We start from the raw sequence: 26,638 nt of genomic DNA on the forward strand, positions 1-26,638 counted from the left end.
CTACTAAAATCGCTTTAATGAAATTTTATCGACTTTTCTTGGTTTAAAATCTTCTCCTTATATTGCTTTTTCAAATTTTAAAGATTACTTGCTATACTTGTTATTCCTTCTTAATTTTTTATTTTTTCTCTGCTGCTATTGGCATGTTTTTATACTCTTAAACTACTTTTAATTACTTATATTATATATGTTAATAAAATCAATATATTGCTGCTCTTACTATAATGTGTCATTAATTTTGAAGATGTTTTTTAAATTGACCTAAATTTAAATTTACTGACTTATATTTCACTTAAAGATTCTTCTCATCGTTTCTTTGAATCCCTTAAAATAAATATGTGTTTATGTTTTTCCTTTTTTAAAAAAAATGTTATTAGTATTTTATTTTATTTTTACATCTGAGCATGTTTTTCATTCTTTATTTTCATTCTTAATTTTTAATTACTCTTACAAATTTTCTTCATTTTTATATTATTTCCATTTGTAAATACTCACTACAAACTACAAACCTTAAAATATTTTTTTTTCACTTAAATTTAAATATTTAAACAACTTTCATTTATGTTTTCTTTTTCCTTCTCTTTTTTATACTTTCATAATTAACCTTACATATAATTGCTTTTTAATATGGAAACTTCACTGGTCCATTAGAATTAAGTCTAATTGTGTAAAATATTAAACTTTGTAACTGTACTGTATGTTTCCTGAATAAAAGAAAATAAATAAAAAATAAAATCACTTTTATATTACACTTTCATATTACATACAAATTTTATTAACATAATATTAAAATGTTGGACCACAAAGTTAATGCTTTGAATATTAATAATAAAAATAATATTACTTAAAAGATATAGCCGTCACAACGACGTTATTATATTTGCTTGAAAGATAGTTTTGATGTTTGCGTATTATGTACAAGTTTTTTTTAAATTGTAAAAGTAAATAGATTTTACTTACAGTTACTAATATAAGTTTTCGGGAAGTTCATTCTGACCAGGTCTTTCGCTAGCTCACATCTCGTCTTGTAGACTTTTCCTTCCGCCAGGCTTCCTATAACCATAAGCAGCAGTAGCACTGCACACGTGGAGTATGTGCTAATTGCCATGATAAGGGGCACCAGGAGATTATTGGAAGCCAGTAGCCAATGAATGGCTGTCAACTCCCCGTAGCTAGCGACCGATCAACGAATTCAGTAAACAATCACGGTCGTCGCTAGTCGCCAGAAGCCAAAAGACAGTAGCCAATTCCCAGGCACCAGTTCGCGGTACTAAATAGTAGAAAGACGATCGCCAGTAACCCGTCGCTAGTAGCCAGTAGCTAATCGTCAGCGGATAATAAATAGCCGTCGAACGCCAATTGCAGTCAACTTTCTAGTCGTCGGCGGTAGGCAAAACTACGCTGTCAACCGCTTGTCGCCAGAAGTCAGTCGCTAGTCGCTAGTACAGAATCGCCAGTCGCCAGTCGCGCGTGCGAACTGAAGCAAAGTGTGCTCGGAAATGTAATCGTAGCTTGATCGTCTCGTACCACGCCGATACAAGGTTATAATTTGTTTTGATGTGTAGAGTAGATCAAAATTGACCTTGATTTAAAGTAAAGGGGATTTTTTGTATCATCTAACTATAATACAGGCGAATGTCATCAAAATCTCCTTAAATAAATTTATTCAACACCAAAATAAATCGAATGTTAAAAATAGTATGTACGTAATATAATATCCATAGTTATAATATATTTTTAATTTATTATATTTTTTTCTTTGCATTTTACAAAAGGTGTTTAATTTTATTTATTTTATTTATTCAGAAAAACAACAGCAATACAAAAAAATATACACAACATTATAAAAAAAAACATAAAATAAAGCCAAATCAGTTTTTCACATAAATACAGTTATAAAAATCCAGTTCAGTTAGATATTAGTTCATGGAAGTGCATGTGTGCGATTTTTTTTTTGTGTGAGGATGCGTGTGTAAAAAAGTGGAGTGTGGTATTGGTAGGTATGTGAATATGTGTGTGATTGTATATGGGTGTGAGGGTAGGTTTATGGACAGGGTGAGTGTGAGTTTGATATGAGTGAATAGAAACAACTTACAATTTATAATGTAAAATTATTTTTTTTTTATAAAGAAACATTTTTTTTTATAAAATAGTTTTTTAATGTTGGTTTTAAAAGTGAGTTTACTGCAGTTTAATATGTCTATGTTATTGAAAAATACATTATAATTACGCGTCAAGCGAATCAGAGGAGAGTTCTGTGCATAGTATACATTAGTTACAAATTTAAAAAAAACCTATCACGGAAATTTCAGTTTGGCTTTAAACATACTCGTAACTTCCAGGCCTTTGACAGTGGAAGTTCGCTTGAGTGAATACTCTCTCATACAGTATAACATGAATAAAGTTTTTAATGCCCTTGTGTATGACAAAATATTAATTTATTTATTTGGTTTACAAACAATGAAAAAATAATAATAAAATAATAAAAAATAATACATTATACACATAAATATTGAAACAATAAAAAAAAATAGACACTACTTATTTTTCATCAATTACATGTAAACACTAACTAAATACATATTTATATAAATTGAGCAAAATAAGTGATTAAATTGAATTGAAATTATTGTAAAAATTAAAATAAAATTGCAAAAATGGTACAAATTAAAAATGAAATTAACATGAGTAAAATCCGTATTTAAATAAAATTATCAATAAAAATCATCAAAATTAAATTATTTATAAAAAATCATTCATTAATATAAAACTAATAAAAACAATTCATAAAATACTAATAAAAACAATAAACAAAATATGCATCGAAACAAAACCAGCAATGTAATCTATCAAAATTAATATATCAATATAAAAGCGTATTTTGTATACATTTCTTAAACCTAAACAATTCAGCGTCAAAAATGTCGATCTCTACGTTTTCAATGGTGTTGTATAATCTGCACATTCTTGACACTGGATTGAAGAAGGACACATTATTCTTAAATGAATCTATGTGGAATATTTATGGGTTCCTTAAGGTTTGACCATTTTATCGTACTTAAACAGCTTGGACTTTCCAATCTACCATTAAGAATCTTATATAAATAAAACAAGTCATTTACCTTTCTTCTAGTTTCTAAAGTTTTGAAGTTAAAGTGTTGGAGTCTCTTTTCATAACTACGAGTATCTAGTGTGGAATCCAATTGACATTTTTGTGATAAAAGTCTAAGAATTTTTTTTTGTACAGATTCAACAACACATATATACTTATTGTTATGTGGATTAAAAATGGTTGATCCGTATTCCATTTTAGTCAGATTTTAAGTAATAAAGCCTTATTTGGAACCGACAATGATATAATTATTGTAAAAAATTGTATTCTAAATAAGTTTCAATTCAAATGTTATTTTTTTTTAGTTTTGAGTTTTTTCCGAGTGTGCAAGTAATATCCTCAAATACGAACCAGTTTCTGATTAAATTTAAAATGGGTTTTATGTGCCAGCGATGATTTCTTCCGAAGAAGCCTATAACAAGTCGTAAAACCCATAAAAAAAACTTCTTCGTCGCTGTTGAAATATCTGTTAATCAAGATCAATCTTACGTTTCACATCTGACAATGATCCCCATGAAAAAAAACAATTGAATCACATTAATGTTTGACAGATCATACTTTAAAAAAAAATTAAAAGATTAGCGTTCTTATAATTTACTCAAATATTTCAATTTTGGTGATCATTTTCAACGAATTGTAAATAACTCACCATGAGAAAATGAAAATCAAGATGCCGTAGACTGGGATTTGAACCTCAGACCTCAGATTTGTGAGTCTGCAACATTAGCCACGGGACCACTACCCCATTCCAATTTTTTTTCCAAAATCTTGGATTTTTGTAACAAAAAAAGACTTAGATATGCTGCGATTGATATACTAATGCAGTTCTCTATGCACTGTTAAACGTAGATAAATTAATTGTGATAAAAAATGTCGGAAATAAAATACTATAAAATAATGTTTTAAATGGCGAAGGTGTATATTTTAAATTCTGTAATGTCCTGCCGGTAAAACAACTTTGTGACTACAAATTTACTGTAGATCACTTTGTTATAAATATATATACACGTTATAAAAAATAGTTTTTTACACTCACAACACTAGATTAAAAACTAAGGGCTCCCTGGTTCCCCGGATTATAAATTACTTCGGAGAGCAAACATTAAATTGCGTTGTTCCAAGATTGTTCAATGATCTCCCACAAACCATCATTAAAATGAAAGATCTTCAAATTAAAAAAAAAGAACTGAAGAAATATCTTCTAGATACTTTTTAGTGCTGTTTTAAAATAAATTTGTAAATATAAATAAAACAAATGTAATATAAACCTGTCATAAAAATAACAAAAATGTGTCCCAACGAAAAGTCTTTAGACTTAGTGGGTAATAAATTCATATACGTATTTTTTAATTATTAAATAAACGCTGCTCTGCAGCACTGAAACTGAAATGAAGATTTATTTTAGAAAAAAAATAATATATTCGGCGTTTTACTGTCATAGAAATGTTTTACTGTCAAAGAAAAATAATAAAACAAAACAAAAGCGATGATTATACAATAACTAACACTTGAACATCCCAAAAACAATGAATATGTATAGATGGATTAGCAAACAACAAACCGTGTTTTCCGAATCAAAGCCATAATACCATAACTTTAAAAATAAAGAATTAACTAATTACCTACTCTTGAAATAAAAACCCAACAAACTACACATGAATTTAAGAATACGAATGTATGCGATTCAAAGAAATTTTGATTAAAAAATATTTTCTGGTCAATAAAGTACGTGGATCTACCGATGCAGAAATAACTTTTTTTTGCCAATCGTGAACATCTATTATGCAAAAAAAAACACAATTTATTGTACATCAAACGTTATTAAACTAAAAAATAATTAAAATGAATTATATGGGATTTCAAGACGAAATACTCGTATTAAGAAAAATTCCATTAAAATTAACCTCGTAAAACGTGGTCCAAATACATTTGAAATATAGTACTTTATGTTTTTATTGAAAAAAAAAAAACATTTATTGTATTTGGAAGTGTTTTTTTAATTTTATTATAATGAATAACCACAAAATTGTGCTTCAAATACATTTTTTAAAAATAAGTTAGTGTGAGATATAGATATAACAACAAATTACACAATGTTCTAATGGTTTTTTTTATAATTGATTCAAAATAAATAGTAAAAAAATATATATTATGTCAATTTAATTATGTAGCGTGTTTTGTTTTTATGTAATTCATTGTATTTAATAATATCATAGAAAAAAAAACTTAAACAACTAGTTTTAACTTACATTATACTAAATACGTATGAAAATTATTTCAGTTACTGTATTTTACACTTTATTCAATTCAGACCCATTAAGTTTCCCTTTTTTTTTTTTTGTATTTTCCGTTCTTCATTTGTTTAAATTCTTTGAAAAACTTTAATGGTCATCTCCCTGTTTCTGAAGTTCACGCAGGGGTTGTTGAATTAGTTAGTTTTCTTAATTATTTTTTTTTGGGAAAATACTTTTACGGGAAAATAAATTCGTAAATTCAAGTTATGATGTTCTGCTTTTGCATTATTATTTCATAATACGTAAAGCGTATAGTTTATTATACATGTATTATTTTGTTGGTGTTTATGCTAATTACAAGTGTATGGCAACACAAAACTGATTTTTAATAATGTTAGTGTTATCAGAGCATGTATATTATAGCGGCATCAACACATGTAAACATACACACACACACAAAGATACACAGGGCATTAACACTATGAAACTACGATGGTTTTAAAGTACCCACACTTCACAAAAGTATTTTTAATTGTTTTTTTTTATTAAATAATTGAGCCGTGTTTAAGACGGTATTCTCCACAAAAATCTCCGGTAAATTAAAAAGATGTTCATCCATTTTGGAGCATAATAACATGACACACTGTTCGAAATGTTTGATAACGGTTATTGATTAAAAATATTCCCCCGTATTTTTTAATTTAATTTTTTGTTTTATTTTGATTTAAGAAAAGCAACAGATGTTTTATAAAAAAACAAAATTCAAAAAATAGTATATACATCCAGTTAAAGTTTTTCACAAATATTATGAGAGAACATGACAAGAGAAAAAAAGAGAGAAAAGGATGAGGAAATAGAGTGAAGGAGTGAAGGAGAAGGATTGTTATGATATAATTGACCAATTCTAATTTTGATATAATAATAAGATGAACATAATTAAAGGTACATAGCAAAAAAAAAAATTAAGTCACAAAATTTTGTATTTAAAAAAAATATTTTTTTTATGTCGGAGTTGCTTTATTATATATATTATTATTAACCTTGCTTATAATATACAAGGTTTATATTTCAAAAGTGGATTTTTCTACCATTAAATTTCTTTAAATTTATCTAAACTGTCGAGATCAGGAGGGATGTACCAATGTGGGCCAATCAGGAACTTCTCAGCATTTGCTCATGTGGAGAGGAAACAACTTAAAACTCTTCAGGAGAAGCTGGCCTGTTGGCAGTAGTCAACGGGCCTTTCGTTCCACTAGAGGAATGTTTGGCATTTTGTTCCCTACTTTGGTTTATTTTACCAATTGCCTGCACTATATTGACCATGTATGATGCTACCTCTCGTGTGAGTTCTTTATTACCTATCACCGATGGGATGTCGCATAGATCTTCACCCAAGCTTCTGCATCGCGCCTCCAGCTGTTGTCTTTAAAAGCTGAAAAGGGGGCAATGCCTCAACAGGTGGACGATATCTTGAGGAGATTTATCGTCGCATGGGCAGCTGTCAATCTCGGAGAGCTTGACGCGATGCAGGTAGCTCATAAACCTACCATGACCCGTAAGCATCTGGGTGAGAAATTTCGTATTCAAAATATCTAAATGGGAACAAAATAACTTTAATTTGGAGCAGCTGCGATAAATAAACGAGTGTTGAACATATATTTTTTAGGCGAAGGATTATAAAAAAAAAACTTCAAGTGTTGGCTTTACGTTTGCAAGTGTACATGAAATAGTTAATACATATATATATATTTATAAATTTTATTTTAGATGTAATTACTTAATAGTAAGAAGCCAAAAAAAAAGTAGCATTTGTAGATATTGAGTTTGTCATAATGAAACACGTCCTATTGCTAGGGAGTACTAAACCCTAGTGTCGTCAAAGTGATTTACCTTCGGTTTTTTGCCGGTCGCCGCGATCTACGTGGCTCTGCTCACCCGAACGTCATGACTGGCGCTGTATTGCAATACAAAAAATACAAAATATTGGCAAGAAAAAATTGAAATCTGACATTGGCTCCCTTTAGACCCAAGACAAAGATGTTATACATATGTTTAATTAAAAATCAACACAAATTGACTTATTTAAAATTATTGGATAATTTTGGTTTTTTATTTTGGCTTTTGTTCTGTAACGTGAAGAAAACTGCCGTTGTTTTTGCGGAACTAAATACACCGAGTAAAAAATATATAAGATAATGCTATTAACGCTCCAAAAGCTTTGAAGTAGTCAATAATACAAAGTATTTTTATTTCTATCCAAAGTCGAAGACAGGCAAAGTTGGAGGCAATTTAAGGAGGCCAAGGCTTGATTTGGACCTTTCATGTTATCTATTTTTTTATAAGAAAAACAACAGATGTTACATATATAATAAAATATCAAAAATAGTTCATACTTTTGGGTGAAATTTTTCTCAAATATAATGATAGATCATGTTATACAATAATAAGAAATAAAAATTTATATTAGAAAAAAAAGACAATAACTGTAAGAAGATTGGAAACGAGAAAATAAATCAGAAGAGCTAAAGAGAGGGATAAATATATATATACATACACACATACATATACCCATGAGCATACACATATGTTTATAAAATATACAAAATTTAATTAATATATACGAAACTTCATGATTGCTATTTGTATTTTTTCATTAGTTGACCATTTCTAAATTTACCTACGATAATAACACCGACATATTAAAAGGTACATAAGTTAATTACACACTGAAAAATGTTTCACTTTCGAGTGTTTTAAAACGTTTTTTTTAAGTGGCAAAAGTAAGTATTAAAACATCTAAATAGGGACAAAGTAAGTTAAATTTGGAACAGCTACGATAAATAATCCAGATTGATCCTGATACGCCGCAATTAAAGTAACAATACAATGCCCTATGTACCACTGGGTACGGAAATAGGAATAAAGGTAACGGTGATTTGCATATTTTATCTATAGTTTGAATGAATTTGCATTGCACAAAAGCCATTGTGATTTTAAAATCTCTTCAATTTTCAGTTCATGACGTATTTCAATGGTTTATTTTTCGGATTTATAATTGACGCACTGTTGCATATTTGATTAATTCGTTATTATTCAAGTTACATAATTTCCCGACAGATGTCATTAGCAGCATTAAAAATATGCATTCAAAATTTAAATTCTGAACAGTTCCATCGTAGTCGCTCGCATGTTGAACATGGCAAAATGAAAGAGAAAACAGATCAGTTAATGTTTTCAATTTGTCGATGGAATAATTTTATCAATCGTGTCACGAATTGCGCAGTTGTGAAAACAGAATAATTATAAAATGAAACAAAGACAGAAAACGTTTATGAGTATGAAACATGGAAGGTTAGGCAGTTTCAGGACTTATGACCTGTAGTTGGTTGATTTAAGTGGTCAATCAACAATAATAGGGTACGTATCCTGATGGTAAGTTAAAATTTATCTTCAATTTTATCTACAAAGTAAAATTAAGTTTTCTGAATAAAAAATATAATATGTTTGCAATTTTTTTTTCAAACATGTTCAATTACCGGTTTCCGACGAAAATTCCTTGAATTTTCATATAAATATACACATTTTCGTACATAAATATCGATATTAGTTTATACCGTCTCACTACATACCGATGAAGATAGCCGTTCATAATCGCGCCCAAGAATGAAACTTTTTTAATTCCTATAAATTTATGATACGCCTTTATGGATAGTGATGACTCCTTTCGGACCCGAGTTAATTTCTGCAAATTAAAAAAAAAAATGTTTTCTCCGTGAAAAATTATTTGAAAACTTTCGGTGTTTCAAAAAATATTTTTATTATTATTTTTCGCTAAAACAGGTCAGAAAGGCCAATTACAGTGGTGAATATAGCACAGAAAACCCGGGCTTGAGAAAATTACTATTACTTTTAGTATTCTCACCGGGAGTTAAACCCAGAACATTACATAACAAGCCGTACACCATGGAGGCCCCCTATTTTGTATTTTAGAAATTGATTTAATTTTTTTTAGGTAGATTGGGTCTAAAATGAAAATTTTGATAAAATTCATGAAACATGTTACAATATTATGTTTATTTGATAAAATTAGTAAAATTTTAAACGAATACGTATATACTTTAGAAAGTCCTAAAATAATCTTTTTTTTCAAACCAGTCATAGATACATTCTTCTTATTTGATTTTTCCCATATTCATTTGATTGAACGCGAACAGAACGAGGTGTCAAAAATGCTCACTTTCGTCTACTTGACATTCCATTTTGAAGGCTTATAGTCAAATAAAACAATATATGTAAGAAAAAGCACATACAATATCTTGTAGGGCAGACAATCTTATTTCGAATGACGGTGCTTCTTTTGAAATTTGAAAAAAAAAATTGAGACAACTTATATTTTGCACAGTTACGTTAGGTTTTGTTCTTGTCTGTGCTGTGGGAAATTCGTCCGTAAAACCTAATGTTGGAGATTATTAAGTTGCTTGTTGAAGTACTGTTTGTTGTGCAATAACAATATAGTTTCCCGATACTGCATGAAATTTCTTCATTATGGTAGGATCCTGAAGCAAGCCTACTACGATACCCGCGCTGTGAAATTATACAGCCCAGCGAACAGAGTATACCATTATGTGTAAAGCTTTGCCCTCCAGGGGTCCAGTACCTTTGGAGAGAGGACAAAATAAAAAAAGATGTTCCATTTAACAGCATCAAGAATTTCTGGAAATTAGGGCTCTGATTGCAAAAGGAATTTTCTGTCCAAAAATATGAATTCAAAATTGAAATATCTTTGAAAAAAAGGTTTCACTTTATAGAAACAGAAAATAACTCTATGAACTTCTCATTGTTATCAAAATTAAGGTGTTCACCAGGTTTAAACAAATACCGCATTTATTTTCACATACAAACAGCATGCATTTATCACACGATATTTTTAGAATTAATCTTTTCGAATACCATATTGTATTTGTAATAATATGTGTATATTTTTATTATATTGATTGTATTAAAACATGCAATTTAATTTTTTTATTTTTTAAAACTGTTATTTTATTTTTATTTTTATTTTTATTTTCTTTTATTCAGGAAACATACAGTACAGTTACAAAGTATAATATTTTACACAATTGGACTTAATTCTAATGGACCAGTGAAGTTTCCATATTAAAAAGCAATTAAATCTAATGTTAATTATGAAAGTATTATTTGTTTGTGTAGTTGTTAAAAAGAACAAAAAGACAAAGATGGCAGAACTATTTGTGGAAAAAGCATTAAATTAAATTAAATTAATATTAGCAGTTCACATAGAGTCCCCGCTACCGACCCTAATATTTATTTATTTATTAACCTTTATTTTATTTCACGTTTTATATAACAATTTTTTTTTAAATATGAATACCTGACTGGGCACAAACCGTGTTGAGGCATTCATTTACATGATTAAATATATTATACTTATAGTCTCTAAAAATGTACATAAAATATTACATATTCATACTTAAATCCACACAGATACGTAAACATAAATAATAGTAAAAAAAAAAAAGAAAAGAAAACAACATTACGTTATTAGTACAGCTCACATACTTAACTACTGTGCATATAAGAGTTGGTATGAAATCGAAAAAAAAGGATAAAAGAAGGCTGAATAATGTCGAAATGTGATCTCTTGTAGGTGCATATATGTCGAGATTTGTGTATTACGTAAGGCTGAGACAATTATCAACAAAATCATGTACAGAGTGCTGCGATGGTTTCGACATGCAGAGCAAATGGATGGAGAAAGAATGTCCAAGCGGATTTATGTTGTCAATATTGACGAATGCAGAACAAGGAAGACCGAGAAAAACATGCCATGATCTATTTAACACACTCTTAAAGATGGACAAGCCAATAGGTGGAATGATCGGCGTGCACGCATGAGAAGATGCACGAATGCAGAAGAAGACCTCTGTATGATATGGCGTTTTATTCTCCCGGCCTATGCCAATGGGGAAACGGCGCGATGGTTTGTTTGCTTGTTATTTGTTAAGACATTTACAGAGCTATCGGTCGATATTTGCGATCTTATAATATTATCGATATGTTTGGACTTCGGAAGCATTTAAAATACGGGTCTTAAATAAAAGTGACGGACTCAAATTGCAAGCGAGGCGGGGCTTGGTCCTCGAATCTCTAAGAGCAACCTCAGCCCGACGTTGGACTTGAAATGATATCCATTAAAAAAAAAAGTTTTGTACCCCTGTAAGTAAAGTCTGTTCTACCCATTGTGCGCGGATGGTTCAGAGCAATTGAATTACCATTTAATTTAAATTTTAATCGATACACTGATAGGGACTCCCTCCATACCTTCCTACCCCCACTCCCTCCACTGGCACTGGAGACTTAACGGGTTGGGTCTGAACTACGGTCACTAAACATAAAATAAATGCTCATTGAACAATAAATTATTACGATGTTTTGAGTTTGTCCAAATGTTCGTAGACAAAAGACTGGATTTCACCCCCTATGGAGTCATTAAGATAAACAAAGTACAAAGGGGATGGAGAACGTTTTAGGGAAAGGAATATGGAAGTCTAGACAGTGCTGGATATGAGACAACCGTACCTAAAAGAAGCACTTACACACTCCTGGTCGAACAATAAGGAGAGGTCTCAGCAAAAGTAGGTTTGAAGCTTTTTTTCCAAAACCCGTATGACTTTTGCTCAGAGACATCTCTCATTTATCGCACCGAGAGTGTTCAATATTTTGGAAGAGCGTATTAAGCTCTCAAGGACAAAAACTATTTTCAAGAAAGTTGTTAAGGACTGAATTTGAGTGGGAAATTCCTTGATAATTTTCCGAATGTTTGAGTTTACTGTTGACCATATTGATGTGCCATATATACATGTATTAAAAAAAAAAAAAAAAATTTTTCAACAGAGCGGGAAAACATTGTTGAGAAGGGAATATACAATGTCTAGGCATTTACAATGTTTTCCCTCTCTGTTGAAATAAATTTCAATATGAGTAATTCCCTAGGGAGGAAATCCAGCCAGACTGCAAGCATTTGGACAGACTCAAACATTGTAGAAATATACTCTTGTGTATGTGTCAACTAATTGCTAGTCCCATCTCAACACATGACTTTTAGTCCCATGGAGTTGGGACTTATGTCTCAAATAATGTACAATAAACTTATGTATGTAAATAAATAAATAAATTTACAGGGCCTCAGGTCCAGTCATTGGTTGGTTTAAATGGCCGCTTTGCACACTATGTATCCTTCACCATTTTGCCTATGTTTGAACATCCATATTTCTTCAATCATGCTAACTGTTGATTTTAAAGTGCGAACAAAGATGTAAACTTCGAATTGATAAGCGTTGAAAGTTTTCGCGAGTGCACAGTTAATGTTAATATAATCATAGATCTTACTTATAAACCTGGTATAACGTTACGCTTTTAGACATAGTGGTAGAATAAGGACGGTAATATCATTCTTATTGCGGACCAACTACTGCATCGCAAAATTATGACAGGATTAGTTGACTGTGCAGAATTACTTAGACATTACAATACATGTTCCAGCCAGGATTTGTAGACGGTACCAGCTGTTTCAGGTACCAATAAGTAAAACAATAGCTTTGGAATAAGGACGGTATTCCCATCCTTATTATACCACTATGCTTAGGCCTTACTTTATACCAGGTTTAAATATAAGCCTCCTAATATTTAAATGCATTCTTTGGTGTACTCAAAATCCATATACTTTAAAAAATATTGATAAATACAATAACATAATTGAAACATGTTTTTTTTTCAATACAATTTACTTTTATTTATTTTTTTATGTTATAGCTGTTACTTTCCAAAAAAGAGACTAACTCTTGTGCCTAGATATCGCAAAAGCTAGTTTCTTGCACTGTTATATTTATTTAGTAATTTGAAGTTATATTGTTTCGAGATTACAAGAGAAAATAATTAAAATTATACAAAATAAAAAGAAAAGCAGAAAATAATAATACATTAATACTAATGAAAATCGAAAGCTGTTTTTCTTTTCGGGTTCAAAAAATATCTTTAAATTTACTTTAAAATTATTTACTGATATTTAAATTTAAATAGATTTTAGTTCATTTGGCAGATTATTTAATTTTTTCATTCATTTGAAAACGAAATTATTTTGATCATGACTTGTGTGGAGTTTAGGAATTTTAATATTATTTTCGTATCTGAGTGACTTATTCATCTAAAATTAGTTTATTTTCTCTTCTTTGTAAATTTGTAGGACATACTTTATTTTGTAAATAGTGTCTTCCATATGAATTTCAAATGATATGTATAGATTTTCCGTGTTAAATGTTTCTTTAAAATTACTTTGATATTTATTATTTTTACTATTTTAAGAGGGCTCAATATATTCACATTTGCACCACCCCATCCTTCAACACCATGTTATAATACATATTATACAATTGAGTAATACGCAATTTTTAAATGTTTGATTCTTAAAATATTCCTCAATCTAATAAATATGTAAATATATTTTCTGATACGTTTAACTAGTAAACACTATTTGTTAATAACCCCTTTATATAACAGTGTCTCATATAGTGTCCATGCGGCTCGACTGTGGAATCATCTCCCATCCACCATCAAAGATGTTACTACATTATCTCTGTTTAAATCACGTCTGAAGAATCATCTCCTTTCTCTTCCTTAATCTGTCCTCCTTTCCTTTTTCCTCTTTCCTCTTTCCTCTTTTTTCCTTTTTCCTATTGAGTAATAGTTTCGATTTAAGGTAATTTATAAACAAATACGTTTATTTCTATTTTTATTTATCTTTAAATTTTCAATCTTTTTTTTCTATTGAATATGTTTTGTAACTTGAATTATAAAAATAAAACTTTTATTTTATTGGTTGGTTGGAAGAAATTGCCATTTGGCAATAAGCCCGCCAATATACAAATAACATTATGTACAAAAAGTTAAATAAATAAATAAATATATAAGCCCTATATAAAAGCCCTTTGGGCGTTAGTAAATAAAAAATAAAAAAAATGGTGTTTTCATTTTAACTTATGTAAGTAACAATATTTGAGTTTGTCCAAATGTTTGTAGACAAAAGACTGAATTTCACCCCTTCGGGAGTCAAGATTAACAAATTAAATCAGGGATGGAGAATACCTTAAATAAGGGAATATGGAAGTCTGGGCATTTACAGGGATTATGACCTGTCATTGGCTGTTTAAAGTGTAGGTATATTGTAATAAAACCAACTGGTCCAAGAAGAAGTTTAAAATTTGGAAAATTGTTTTCAGGCGTTGCCTAGTATGGGAAATAATTCCATTAGATGAATCTCTTCGCAACAATAAAGGTTTTGGCTCTTTAACTTCACTAAAATCAACAGATGGAGGAATTGAAGAAATATGGATGTTCAAACATCGGAAAAATGGTGAATGTTAGACAGTGTGTAAAGTGGCAACTTAAACCAACCAAGTTCATAAGCCTTGAAAATGCCTAGACTACATTCCTACATTCACTTATTTAAGGTATTCTCCATCCCTGTTGTAATTTGTTAATGTTAGTAAATATTGGTATATAACCAATTAACGACATTTTAAGTCTACCGGTTTCGAGACGTACCCGTCTCTACCCCTCCTTCCTCACAACTCCCTACAAACTCTTCAAAATAAGATTAAACATTTTTTAATTAAGCTTAATACATGTTTAGATATGGTGGTGTTCGAATCTCTAAAATCTGAATGAGGTTTATGTATTTTTAAAATACTATATATATTCTACGGTGATGGTGAAGGTGGAGGTGTATTTTAGTATTTGCATGTTGGTGTAGTGAGTGTCCTGACGAAGAGACGGGCACGTCTCGAAACCGGTAGACTAAAAAAATCGGTAAGTGGTTTTATACTAATATTAGTTAAAATGTTTGACCAAAAAGTCAATGCTTTAAACATAAATAATATTTCCATTTTAAGTTTTGGTCTATGTATACACCAATACATAGAATTAAGAATAGTCCAGAAGGAGCGTAGAATCATATTTGAATACATCGGACTGTGTCTAAAAATTTCCCTACTATGCCCCACTTTCGCCGCACGCATTTGTGATGTCGCCACGTAATGTTGCACGATGGGAAAAATATAATCATAAAACAATAAAAAAGCAATCTGTTAATTTCTCTAAAATTTTATTGTGCACGCGGAAATGTTGATTGACACAACAGAGTAGATAAGTAAAGGGTCATTTAATAAGAGTAATTGAATTAATATAAACTTTGAACTTAAAATTGAAAACAAATTTTATTTTACATAAAACGCATATTTTCAAATCATGTTAAATAATATTTGATGTTTTAAAGATAATGTCGGTCAATTGTTTACCACAGAGTTGTTTAATCCGAGGTCCAATTTTCATTAGTTCTCTCATTAGATAAGCAAAGGGTAAAAAAAATTACTACCCTAGCAACATTAACAAAATGTCCATTTTAATTTATTTGACAATCTGACACATGGAAAAATATTTTAATTTTTAAGTAATGCATTTGTTATATTTACATTCATTAGCAAATTTCAGATGAAATGTGATTGCATCCTGTTTCTTTAAGATCCTAGCAGTATTTCTAAACTTTCAAAGGACACAAAACGGCATAGTTGAATTAAAATCAAAAGTTGCGTACTGAGCGACGGTCTACAAAGAAACTAATGGGTCAAAACGGAAAACTACTCATTTATAAGTAGTTTCGTCGCCTTCTGTTGGTGCTCGTATGCGGTTACTGGACTATTCTTAATTCAATGCACCAATATATATTAACTTTTATCTGTTGTATCTAGTATTGAACATGTTAGATTGCAGTTAGTTTGGTTGCAATTGCTTTGGAGAATTATTATTTTTATTACAGTTTCTAAATTAGTTTTGTTAATGGAAAATAAGATAATTTTTGTCTTTTCCGTATTTAAATATATAAGTATACATGTTGAAATGTAACAAGATGAATATGTGTAGTTAGGTAGTTGTTTTTCATTGTCGAGTAGTTGTAGGTAATTATTGTTTGTCGTTTCAACAAATTATTGTGCACTTATTAATTCTAGTTCATAAAGCTTTATTTCCATCGCCTGCTACTGGTGAATCCAGTCAAATGATAATATTTGTAAGGGGTACCATTTCCTAGATCAGATCGGTCAAATGTAGCACTCGACATTTCAGATAATTATTATGTTTGATGTTAGGAAGAATTAAATTTACTTTGTAATATTGTCAAGTCTATAATGATTCGTATTACATAAGTAATAAAAAATCATATTTTTAAGTAATAAAAATTTCCAAACAAAATGATTTCGATACTATTTCTAATTGTTTTTATTTATTAACGGACATTATCCATGTAAACAATTAATAAGTTTTAAATATAACAATAAAATAATAGATTAAAACAATTTTAAAAAAAGAAAAGAAGCATTGACAAACATAAGGGACATCAAGACAAAGATCTGAACTATTTATTTACTGCTCGTTTACATCGTTGTAAACTTTAAATAAAAAAATAATTAAAAATGATAATTATAATTTAACCTGACTGTACCTACCTAATATTTTATTTTGTTGTACACTTTAATATTGTAATTATTTTATGTTGTTTTAAAGAAGGGAGGACTGATGGTATTATCCGTATTACTCCGTATGGATCCGCCGGCGAAAGGATTTTTAAGTCTGAGTAAACCAAAAACTTTTTCTTTCATTTTTTTTTATTTCATTATTATTGTTATATTTTATTTATTTCTACGTGTGGAATGACGTGGAGTGGCTTTTTCAATGTACGCTTTTTTTCTTCTTTTTTTGACATTGTATTTAGTAATGTATAGAAAATTATAATTGGCCTATAATTTTGGTTAATTTGTTAATATTTATTTTTTTGTTGTAATGGCTGTAGTTTTCTTTTAATAATAAAAAGGCCAGAGCTTGTCTTGAGTTAACGATACGACAAAGACGAGTCATTGGAGAAATAAGGCCATAATTAGTTCTATGCCGATCGATGAACAGTACTTCATTGTTTCTTAATCTACGAGTCGGAATATTGAATTTTACTTGTCCCAGTAATGATTGAACATCGATTATACCGTTTAGTGTGCCGAACATATATACGGAATCAATATTAGTTCTACGTTTTTGTAGACTAGAAATATTTAACATTTACTCTATATCAGCAAAATAATAATGACCTCTCTCTAGTCCAAGCATCCACGCTACTTTTCGAAACAAGCGATGTTGGACTGATTTATGCGATTGAAATAGAATGGAGACCAGACCACGGAGGCATATTCTAGAAGAGGGCGAACAGTTGAGCAATAAAGAGTTTTGATTTTACGGACATTGGTAAAATCAGAGGATATTATGTTAATGAAGCCAAGTAATTTCAGTGATTTGTTTACTATATTATCTATATGCTCATTGTATGTCAGCTTCTAATGATGCATGCTTAGTAAAAAGAGCTCGGTGATCAATAAAAAATAAGTTAACTACACCAAAATATTTTATTGAAGCATTGTAAAATTATTTTTTCAAATGTGTTTTCTAAAGATTGCGTTTTTATAAAAACAATAAGTTAATATTACAACATACCTAAAATGTAGTTGATAATTGTTTGCTTTTCCTGTTTTTTTTTTTTTTAATTTCTAAACCCGTTTGAGTCATACCGCGGCAGCGTCATGAGCGCCCCTGGCGAGATTTTGATTTTGTGCATCAAGACTTATTTATACTTATTATATTTTCTAAGAATATAAAGAAAAAAAAGGCTGTGGATCTGCAAAGTGCACCCCCCTGAGGGTTGCGCCCTGGCAGCCGTCTGCCAGGCTAGCCTTTTGCTACGGCGCTGTACAGTGCGGTAATTATAACAACATGGTAACTTTAAAATCAGCCTTATTGAGTTGACCACTAAAAACACATCTTGTATCCTCTTCCATGAATGCTACAAATAGACACATTGTGCATTCAAATCATCATACAATTTTTATTTCAATGAGTTACAAAAAATCCTGATCAGGGTGGAAATTTTTAAAAACTCCTTAAAAAAATCATAACAAAAAAATACGCAAAATCGCGGATCATACTTACTTTGCTTTTTGCCAAGTAACTTATCACATTGCAATTTAGCTTGGGGAGGTTGTTCTCGTTCAATCCTTGAACCAGTGAAAATAGCGCAAAAATGGACCATGAAGGTCATTCGCAAAAAACCTTGAGGTATCCAACGGAAGATCTATTCGCTGAGTTAAAGATATTGGATGTAAGACAATTGTTTGTGAGATGCCTACTACTTAAATTTAATGATAAATTAAGTGAGGTCAAAAGAACCCAACAAAATATAAACACTTGTTAAGCAATACAAATTGACTGTATTGTCCTATTTGTATCAACCGCCTTTGGTAAAAAGCAATAAAATGTAATTGCTCCGAAAATATTTAATGATTTATTGCCAAATATAAAAGATTCGAAATGTAAAACAAAATTTAAAATAACTGCACATATAAATAGCGTAGCGAGAGTTTTTTTAAAAAATATATGTAAATCAAAAAACGCAGTACTTTATCTAATTGGTACAGATATTATTTATATTTTTATATATTTCATTGCTTTATATTTATTTTCTATTATACTTTATTATTTATGTTTAAGTATTCTTGGCAGAAATACATATTTTATATTTGTATAAAAACGATTTTTAATTTCTAACATTTGATAAGCTTGACATATATAAATAAGTAGTTATATTTTATTTTTATTTTATGGTTATATTAGTATAGGACTACTTATGCTCTAAAATATGAAAAATCTCTATCTTAGAACAGGCTGAGCCATGTAAGATGGAGACTATCATAAACAGAGAACACTCCGTTTTCATTTTATCTAAATTCGTTTTATAAAAATTCCCTGTTATTAAATATGTATACTAATTTTATGCAATAAATTTATAAAATAAATAAATACATGGGGATGGTTTGGATACCTCTGAATATGAGACACTCACATTTACTTCTGGACGTCACTTCTCCGACCACCTGAATATATAGAAATATTATTTTTATCACCTGTGGGGTCGAAAATTAAATGCTGCTACAAAAAATTGCAGCGAAGCGGTTAAAGAATAGGTTCCCTGAATGTTCTAAATTAGGTTTTGTTGTTTTACAAACTCCATGGTGCAAACTCAACGTAGAAAACAGAGGAAACAATTAGTAGGTGGACTGGATCCTTAATTTAGTGCAGAATAAATACACAGGGTAACTTTTTAGTACGAATTTCATTTAAAATAGTTCTATGGTGTAGTTCGTTTACGCGTATATTAGATTATCACAGTAATTGCGTTCGTAAACTTAAACCAGAAAAAATGAACATTATTTATTTATTTATTTCGACGGCTCACGCCTTTAACAAAATATAAATAATATTGCAAAACAATTATTATCAAACAAAACACTTGAACACAGTATAAAAAATATAGATACATGAAATATAATCAGCAGAAAGTAAGGAAATAATAAAGAAAAATTAAATAAGAAATTATAACACCTATGTATGAAGCAATTTAACAATAAAAAAAGGGTTTAAATAAAAAAGTATTGAAGTAACAGAGGCGATGTATCATAGCATAAACAGTAAAACAAGTAAAACACTTTTACATTAGTACATTTTTAAAGTAATTATCATCATCATCATTCCCCTTTCTGCACCTTATGGTGCATAAAGCAGTGCATTGATACACCAATCGCAGTTTAGCTTGAACATTATTTTGTAACACGAAGGCAAGGTGATTAGTCTTACGCTTCAGGAACCAGTCCAGGTCGTATGAAATATTTTAGTGTAAAAACATATTTTAAATGATTAATATACTAAAGAATGAATACACACTCACATATACATGTACACCCCTTACATAAACATACATACATATACATATACAGGGTGTTCTTTAAACCCCGTCACATCCGATACCATAATGACCAGTATGGGCAAGAAGACATAGTAACAAAGAAAATTAAAAAAAAAAAATATTTTAAAGGGAGCACGGCCGCGCTGTTGACTGACTATCAGACCCCCCCCCCTACTCGTTTCTCCACTGCATAAGTAAGCAACCATTTATTTTTTTAAGTTCTAAAAATTTAATATTTTCGATTTAATCGGCATTCACTTCGTAACACTTCATTATACATTATTATGAAAATAAAACTTTGTTATCAGTGTTACACAATTATTCTTATTCTTTTATATTATTCTTTTATTCTTTTATACTATATTGTTCACAATGTCATTAGATTCTATGACATTGTGAACAATATTCTGTGTTTATTATATTGGTTCTACATCACCCGTCGATGGGAGGAGTGCTCTCCCGAAACTATAGTTGTGTTCTTGTAAAATAATAAAATTGTGTAACACTGGCAACAAGTTTTATTTTCATAATAATCTAAAAATTTATTTTAATGCGCCAATATGTCTTCTTGCTCATACCGATCATCGTGGTTTCGGATGTGACAGGGTTTAAAGACACTCTGTATATGTATATGTATGTATGTTTATGTAAGGGTGTGTATGTATGTGTGTATGTATGTGTATGTATGTACGTGTAAGTATGTGTGAATAGGTATGAATGTTTAAAAGGGTGCACACGTGTATGTGTATGTATATGGAAATATATAAATAAACATATATGTTTGTCTGCTTTAGCACGGGTCTTCTCCTACTAGTCATTATTTTATATTTTATGTAAAAAATAAAATTATAATAATAAATAAAAAAAAGGTTAAATTTCATGCCAATCATGTCGGGAATCGAACCCGGGACCTCTTGCGTGGTTGGCAAACGCGCTGACAACTATGCCACGAGGCCGACAAACTTAATTAGCAACATTCTCCGCATCACCTCCGCATCAGATGGTGTATAGTACACTTCTTTGGTAAACCAAATGCAGCGTATCTTAATTACCCTTTTATATAAAAGCACATCTTTTAAAAAACGTTTTATGGTTAATAAAAGGTTTTGATATATTTTACTTCAGGTTTTATCATTTATTAGAAGTTATATCCATTAGGAGTTGTATTTTTTATTAGAAGTATTATCTATTATTAAAAGTTTTCTTTTTTATTTATTTATTAAGGAAATCATACAGTCTTTATATAAAACAAGGTACAAAAGAACAATTAAAAAAAGTAAGACCAATTACAGATTTAACACTAATTTATTGTGAATGCAAGAGGAGAGGGGAAAAATAATTGAATTCTAAATAGTAAAAATATGAATATTAAATAAAAAGTACATAAAAGGGAGAAGACATTGTATAGCTCCAAATCTACTTTCCTCTCTCTCTCTCTGCTTTCATGAACATTTATATTTATTTGTAAAAATTCACATCCAACAATGCAGGTAGTAAATGTACATTTAAATAAGTATAAATTAAGAGTTGAAATCAAAAGAAAAAATTAAAATCAAAAGTACAAATTAAAATTAAAAGTTTTAATTAAAATTAAAGGTAAAAATTTTAATTAAACTATAATAATAAAAATACTTTATAGTTTTATTCCACTTTAATTTATAATTTTTTAATAAATTTTTACCAGTGATCGTATTTTGTCGCGACCGACATCGTCAGACTGGTGATGTCGGTCACGACGAAACACGGTCACTGGTGAAAAATTTATAAAAAATATATAAATAAAAGTGGAATAAAACAATAAAGTATTTTTATTATTATAATTAAAATGCAGTTTCACCAAGAAATGCCAGTAGAAAAACTCAATATATTAAAATCAAACGTTAGAAATAATAATTAAAATTAAAATGTTAAAATTGAAAGATAAAATTAAAAGTCAAATTAAAAGTTAAAAGTCAAGCAGGAGATAAATTAAAAATATCTTTAACAGATCTGATAAAAATATAAAATTTACAATGTCGATGTCACTAAAACTGTCATTATAGGTAGTCTGTATTCTTCGAAGAGTGCTATTTTTCAAATAATTAGTCTCGAGTTAGGAATGTTTTACAGATGTTTTAAAACACGTTTTATCTTTTATAAGACGTCTTATCTTTTATTAGAAGTTTCATGTTTTATCAGGAGTATTATCTTTGATTAGAAGGGTTATCTTTTGTAAGAAGTTTTATTTTTTTTAAAGATGTTTCATCTTTTTCTTTGTATTGCATATTTTATGATATTGAACCATTATCTCCAAAACATCGTTACCGACTGGAGTAAAAATGTCTTCTTCTTAATCATCAACAAACATTCTTTGAGAACCAAGTATTAATTCGAATATTTATTTTATTCATACCAATATAACAAATATCCGATATAGAGTTTGATTCTCAAAATGTATCGCTTGTCAATTAGAAAGAAGTGTTCTCCCGTAAAATACTGTTTTTGTCGATTAGATGTTTTCGTGATCATGGCTCGATATGTTTTATCTATTAGAAGACGTTTTATCTTTTATAAGACTTTTTTTATAAGACGTTTCATCTTTAATTATAGGTTTGACCATATTTTATGCGAGGTTTTAACTTGTACTGAAGATTTTATCTTTTATCCGAGGTTTTGTTTTTTTTTAGAAATTTTACGTTAGATTAGAAGTTTCATATTTTTAATCAGTTTTATCTTTAATGAAACCTTTTTTTAATGAAAAATAAAAATTTTTAAAGACTTTTTATATTTTATTAGGGTTGATATCTTTTTACGCTTCAATTGCCAGTCCATGGGCAGAAAATTATTGAAATGTATTTTTAATTTAAAAAAAAAAATTTTTTTAAAAAAAGGTCTTTTTTACAGTAAACATAAGAGGTAAAACAGAATATTAAAAAATAAAGGGTAATCACATAAAATACACATTAACAGTAAAAAAAGTAAACAAAAAAAATCCCACAAAGGTATGGCCTGTTTGTGGGTAAACAAGAAATTTATATGAATTTTCGCTCCCACAATTAATAGACAGTTTAAATATTTTTGTGTAACATAAAGAGAAAATAAAATATTCTGTGTAAAATTCTAAGGTATCTCTTCCAGTCTAGACCAATGCCAATATTATAATTATTGTTATCAATCTTGTTTTAATCTTTCTTGTTCCATATTAATATCTCTACCGGGACAATGCCCGCGTCATAACTAATTTTAGGCGAAATGTTTCGATATTAATGTACGTACGATACGTTTTATCTCTTTTTTTCTCATGCGAAAATTTAGGGAGAAAACATTAGTTTTTTGACAGTTACAGTAATGACCCGCTCGTGCAGTGATTTTTCTTAATAATATTTAAGATAATAAATAAAAAAAATGTAAAGAATAATAGGTACTTATATATTTGAACAGGTAATTTAAAAAAATATACAACACCAAATTTCATTATACAATGTACTTTCTTTATAATGTATTTTAGGCACATTTTTTTTGATTGGAAGGAATATTTGGGGGGTCATTGACCCAATAGACATTAGGAAAAACCACCGCTGCACAGTAGGTAAATTGGCAATTTAAACGGGTCATAAAGACCTTGTAAACCCGATCACAAAAATTCCATATTTCTTTCTAAAAAATGTATTTTTCTCGTGGCCAAAAATTTCAATCTCAATTCTGTGCAAGAAAGTCACCTTGGTTTTATCAATGCTAACATGGCGCGTACCTAATTACACAACACGAACATTAAGATAATAAGCAATCCCAATATTGGCAAGTGTCTAACTAATTGTTGGCTTAATTTCCCACAAACAACTTTGGTAATGTGTTACTTCCGACCAACAAAAGGAAGGAAATAGAATTTCCACCGACAGAGGCAAAACAAATATTTTCGGAAAATTTTCTTCCAAACTCCGACATTGATTTCCCAAAACGCGAGTCAATAACGTAAGTAAATATAACTTTTGTGTTTTTATTCTTCTTGGCGCCAAATCAACTTAAGAGAGTGAATGTTTTTACAAAATGGATGAAGATTTTTGCATAGAAAAACCAATAATAACGTCATTTTGGGATTATTTTTTTTTACATTTGTGAAAAATAGCTAAGTCCTGCATCAAAGTGTTTGGAGAATGCTTCAGTGGCGAACAGTGATTTTATTAAAATGCTAGCTATAAAAAAAATCTCACAAATTTGTACCTACATTACACAGTACATACTACAATAAAAGCAATATATACTTCAACTTGTAATGTTTTCTGTGGTTCTGTGTGATACAACAATATTTTTTATCTATAAAATCAACTCAAACAACGATTATCATTAACTTTGTGATATATTATATTTTTTCGACCTCGCGGTGTAATGTTCAGCGCGTTTGCTTACTATGCAAAAGGTTTTGGGTTTGATTCCGGACATGGTTGAAATGAAATATTTATTTGAAAAGGTGTTTTAACACTAGAATATTTTATTGTACCTGAAGCGTGAGACTGATCATATAACCTTCACGTAACAAAAAATAATCAAGATACGCTGAAATTGGTGTACCAGTGCAGTGCCCTGTGCACTATTAGGTGCGGAAAGCGAATGATAATGATAATGATTATAATATATTAAATTATGTAGTTTACTTATACAAAAGTTTATAAAAAAAACTCAATGAATTCACTAGGTATTAGTTAGGTATTGCCATTACGATTGAATGTTCAACTGGTCGATTTATTTAAAAAATGAATAATGCTAAAAACAGCCGCGTCAAGCACCGCGTGTCCTACAATATGAATGCATTGAAGTAATAGTGGTCATATGTCAATTGTATCAACTCAAAGAAAAACAGCTCTAAAAAAATAATGAACATTATTTCTTACACTGTTTTCCAAATTGAGCATCTTCAAATAATTTGTATAGTCTGCAAGCTTTCTGCAGGAGAAAAAAACCACGACTGAGTTTAAGATGTGCAAAATATAGTATGCTTATTTGTATGAAAAAATAAGCAGGAATAATCGGCTAGTTTCTTGGCTCACTGCTACACAAAAATAAAAACCGTGCCAATGATTTATAAGGAAAAAAAATAGGTTTATAAGGAAAACTGTCGGCGACGGTTACATGTTAATTATTGTTACTATGTTTTTACTAACGTCCAAACTTTTTTAGTTATCCTAGCGTTATGTTTAAACGTTACTTCTACTTTTAGTTGTATTTTTATCCCACCAAAGATTATTTAAATTTAGTCACGTGCAATTATTATGATGAAAATGTACACAGTATTCTGTCGCTTCTGATTAAAATGGGATATTGCAGTTTCAAGTTAAAAACCCAATCATTCCATTCAAATATTTACTCAACAAAACGAACGCTTCAATCGGATGTAACATGCAAATACATCGTCTCGTTTCAGGGATTTTGATCCATCTGCTGTACTATTTCAGTTTTTCCGTATTATGTGCAACCCATCGAACGGTTTCACCCCCTTTTACTGAATTAAAATGGAAACTAAAACTAGTTTTATTCATCCGAAAATTTCGTGAATGAGAATCACGTCTAGTGGGCGTGGGATCATTCTAGTTGACAGACATCTCAAAATAAACAAAAATCATTTAATAATATCCTTGTAATTGGATAAAGTTTTTCTAAATATTGGTCTGGGTATAAATTATAACTTCTTTTCATGCCCTTTCTTTCCTACCTGCTGATTAGCCTCTAAAATAAAAGCCATCGGATTAATCCCTTTTTTTTAAAGGCAAAATATTATATGCAATGTTTAAAATTCTGCCGGTTTAAACAATTTGACCTTCCATATTTTTCCAACTCTTCAATCTGTTGGATTTGTGAAATACAGGAGCTAAATTGTATTTAAGATGATTGTTGTTGCACCAACTTTGTGGATCATTTTTATTTATTTATAATATTTTTGAAAAATAAGAAAACTTTGTTTTATAAACCACTTTATTCATTTACACTACCGACTAGTTTTGGCAACAACACGTTTTTTTTATCATTTTTTTATACATGAGTTGTTTTATTATTTATTTCCTTGTTTATAATATACAAGGTTAATATTTTTAAATGTGTCTGCAATTATTTTACTTTATATTAAGGTTAACTGTTGGAATCAGGAAGGATGTACTAAAATGGGCCAACCAGGAACTTCTCAGCATTTGCTCATGTGGAGAGGAAACCACTCAAAACTCTTCAGGAGATGCTGGCCTGTTGACAGTAGTCAACAGGCTTTCCGTTCCACTAAAGAGTGTTCAGCATTACGTTCCCTATTTTCGTTTATTTTACCAATTGCATGCATTATTTTGACCAAATATGATACTACCTCTCGTGTGAGTTCTTTATTACCTATCACCGATGGGATGTCACATAGATCTTCACCCA

The 26,638-nt window shown here is 29.7% G+C and overlaps 2 protein-coding genes across 2 annotated transcripts in view; one reads left to right on the forward strand and one right to left on the reverse strand.

The window, feature by feature from the left end:
- LOC148282073 (lysozyme-like) overlaps positions 1–1,538 on the reverse strand; it is a 28,548-nt gene extending 27,010 nt beyond the window's left edge. Inside the window, exon 1 of the mRNA XM_088225667.1 lies at positions 961–1,538. Coding sequence (XP_088081793.1) covers positions 961–1,108 — 148 coding nt within the window. The 5' untranslated portion in view covers positions 1,109–1,538. The remainder of the gene's footprint in view (positions 1–960) is intronic.
- The window catches only part of Lrt (Leucine-rich tendon-specific protein), a 280,436-nt gene that overhangs the window by 189,376 nt on the left and 64,422 nt on the right, over positions 1–26,638 (forward strand). The gene's annotated exons all lie outside the window — the stretch shown is intronic.

Source organism: Micrasema longulum, unplaced genomic scaffold, assembly GCF_059751315.1.
Source record: "Micrasema longulum isolate JH-2025_06_02 unplaced genomic scaffold, ASM5975131v1 h1tg000379l, whole genome shotgun sequence".
Lineage (NCBI taxonomy): Eukaryota > Metazoa > Arthropoda > Insecta > Trichoptera > Brachycentridae > Micrasema > Micrasema longulum.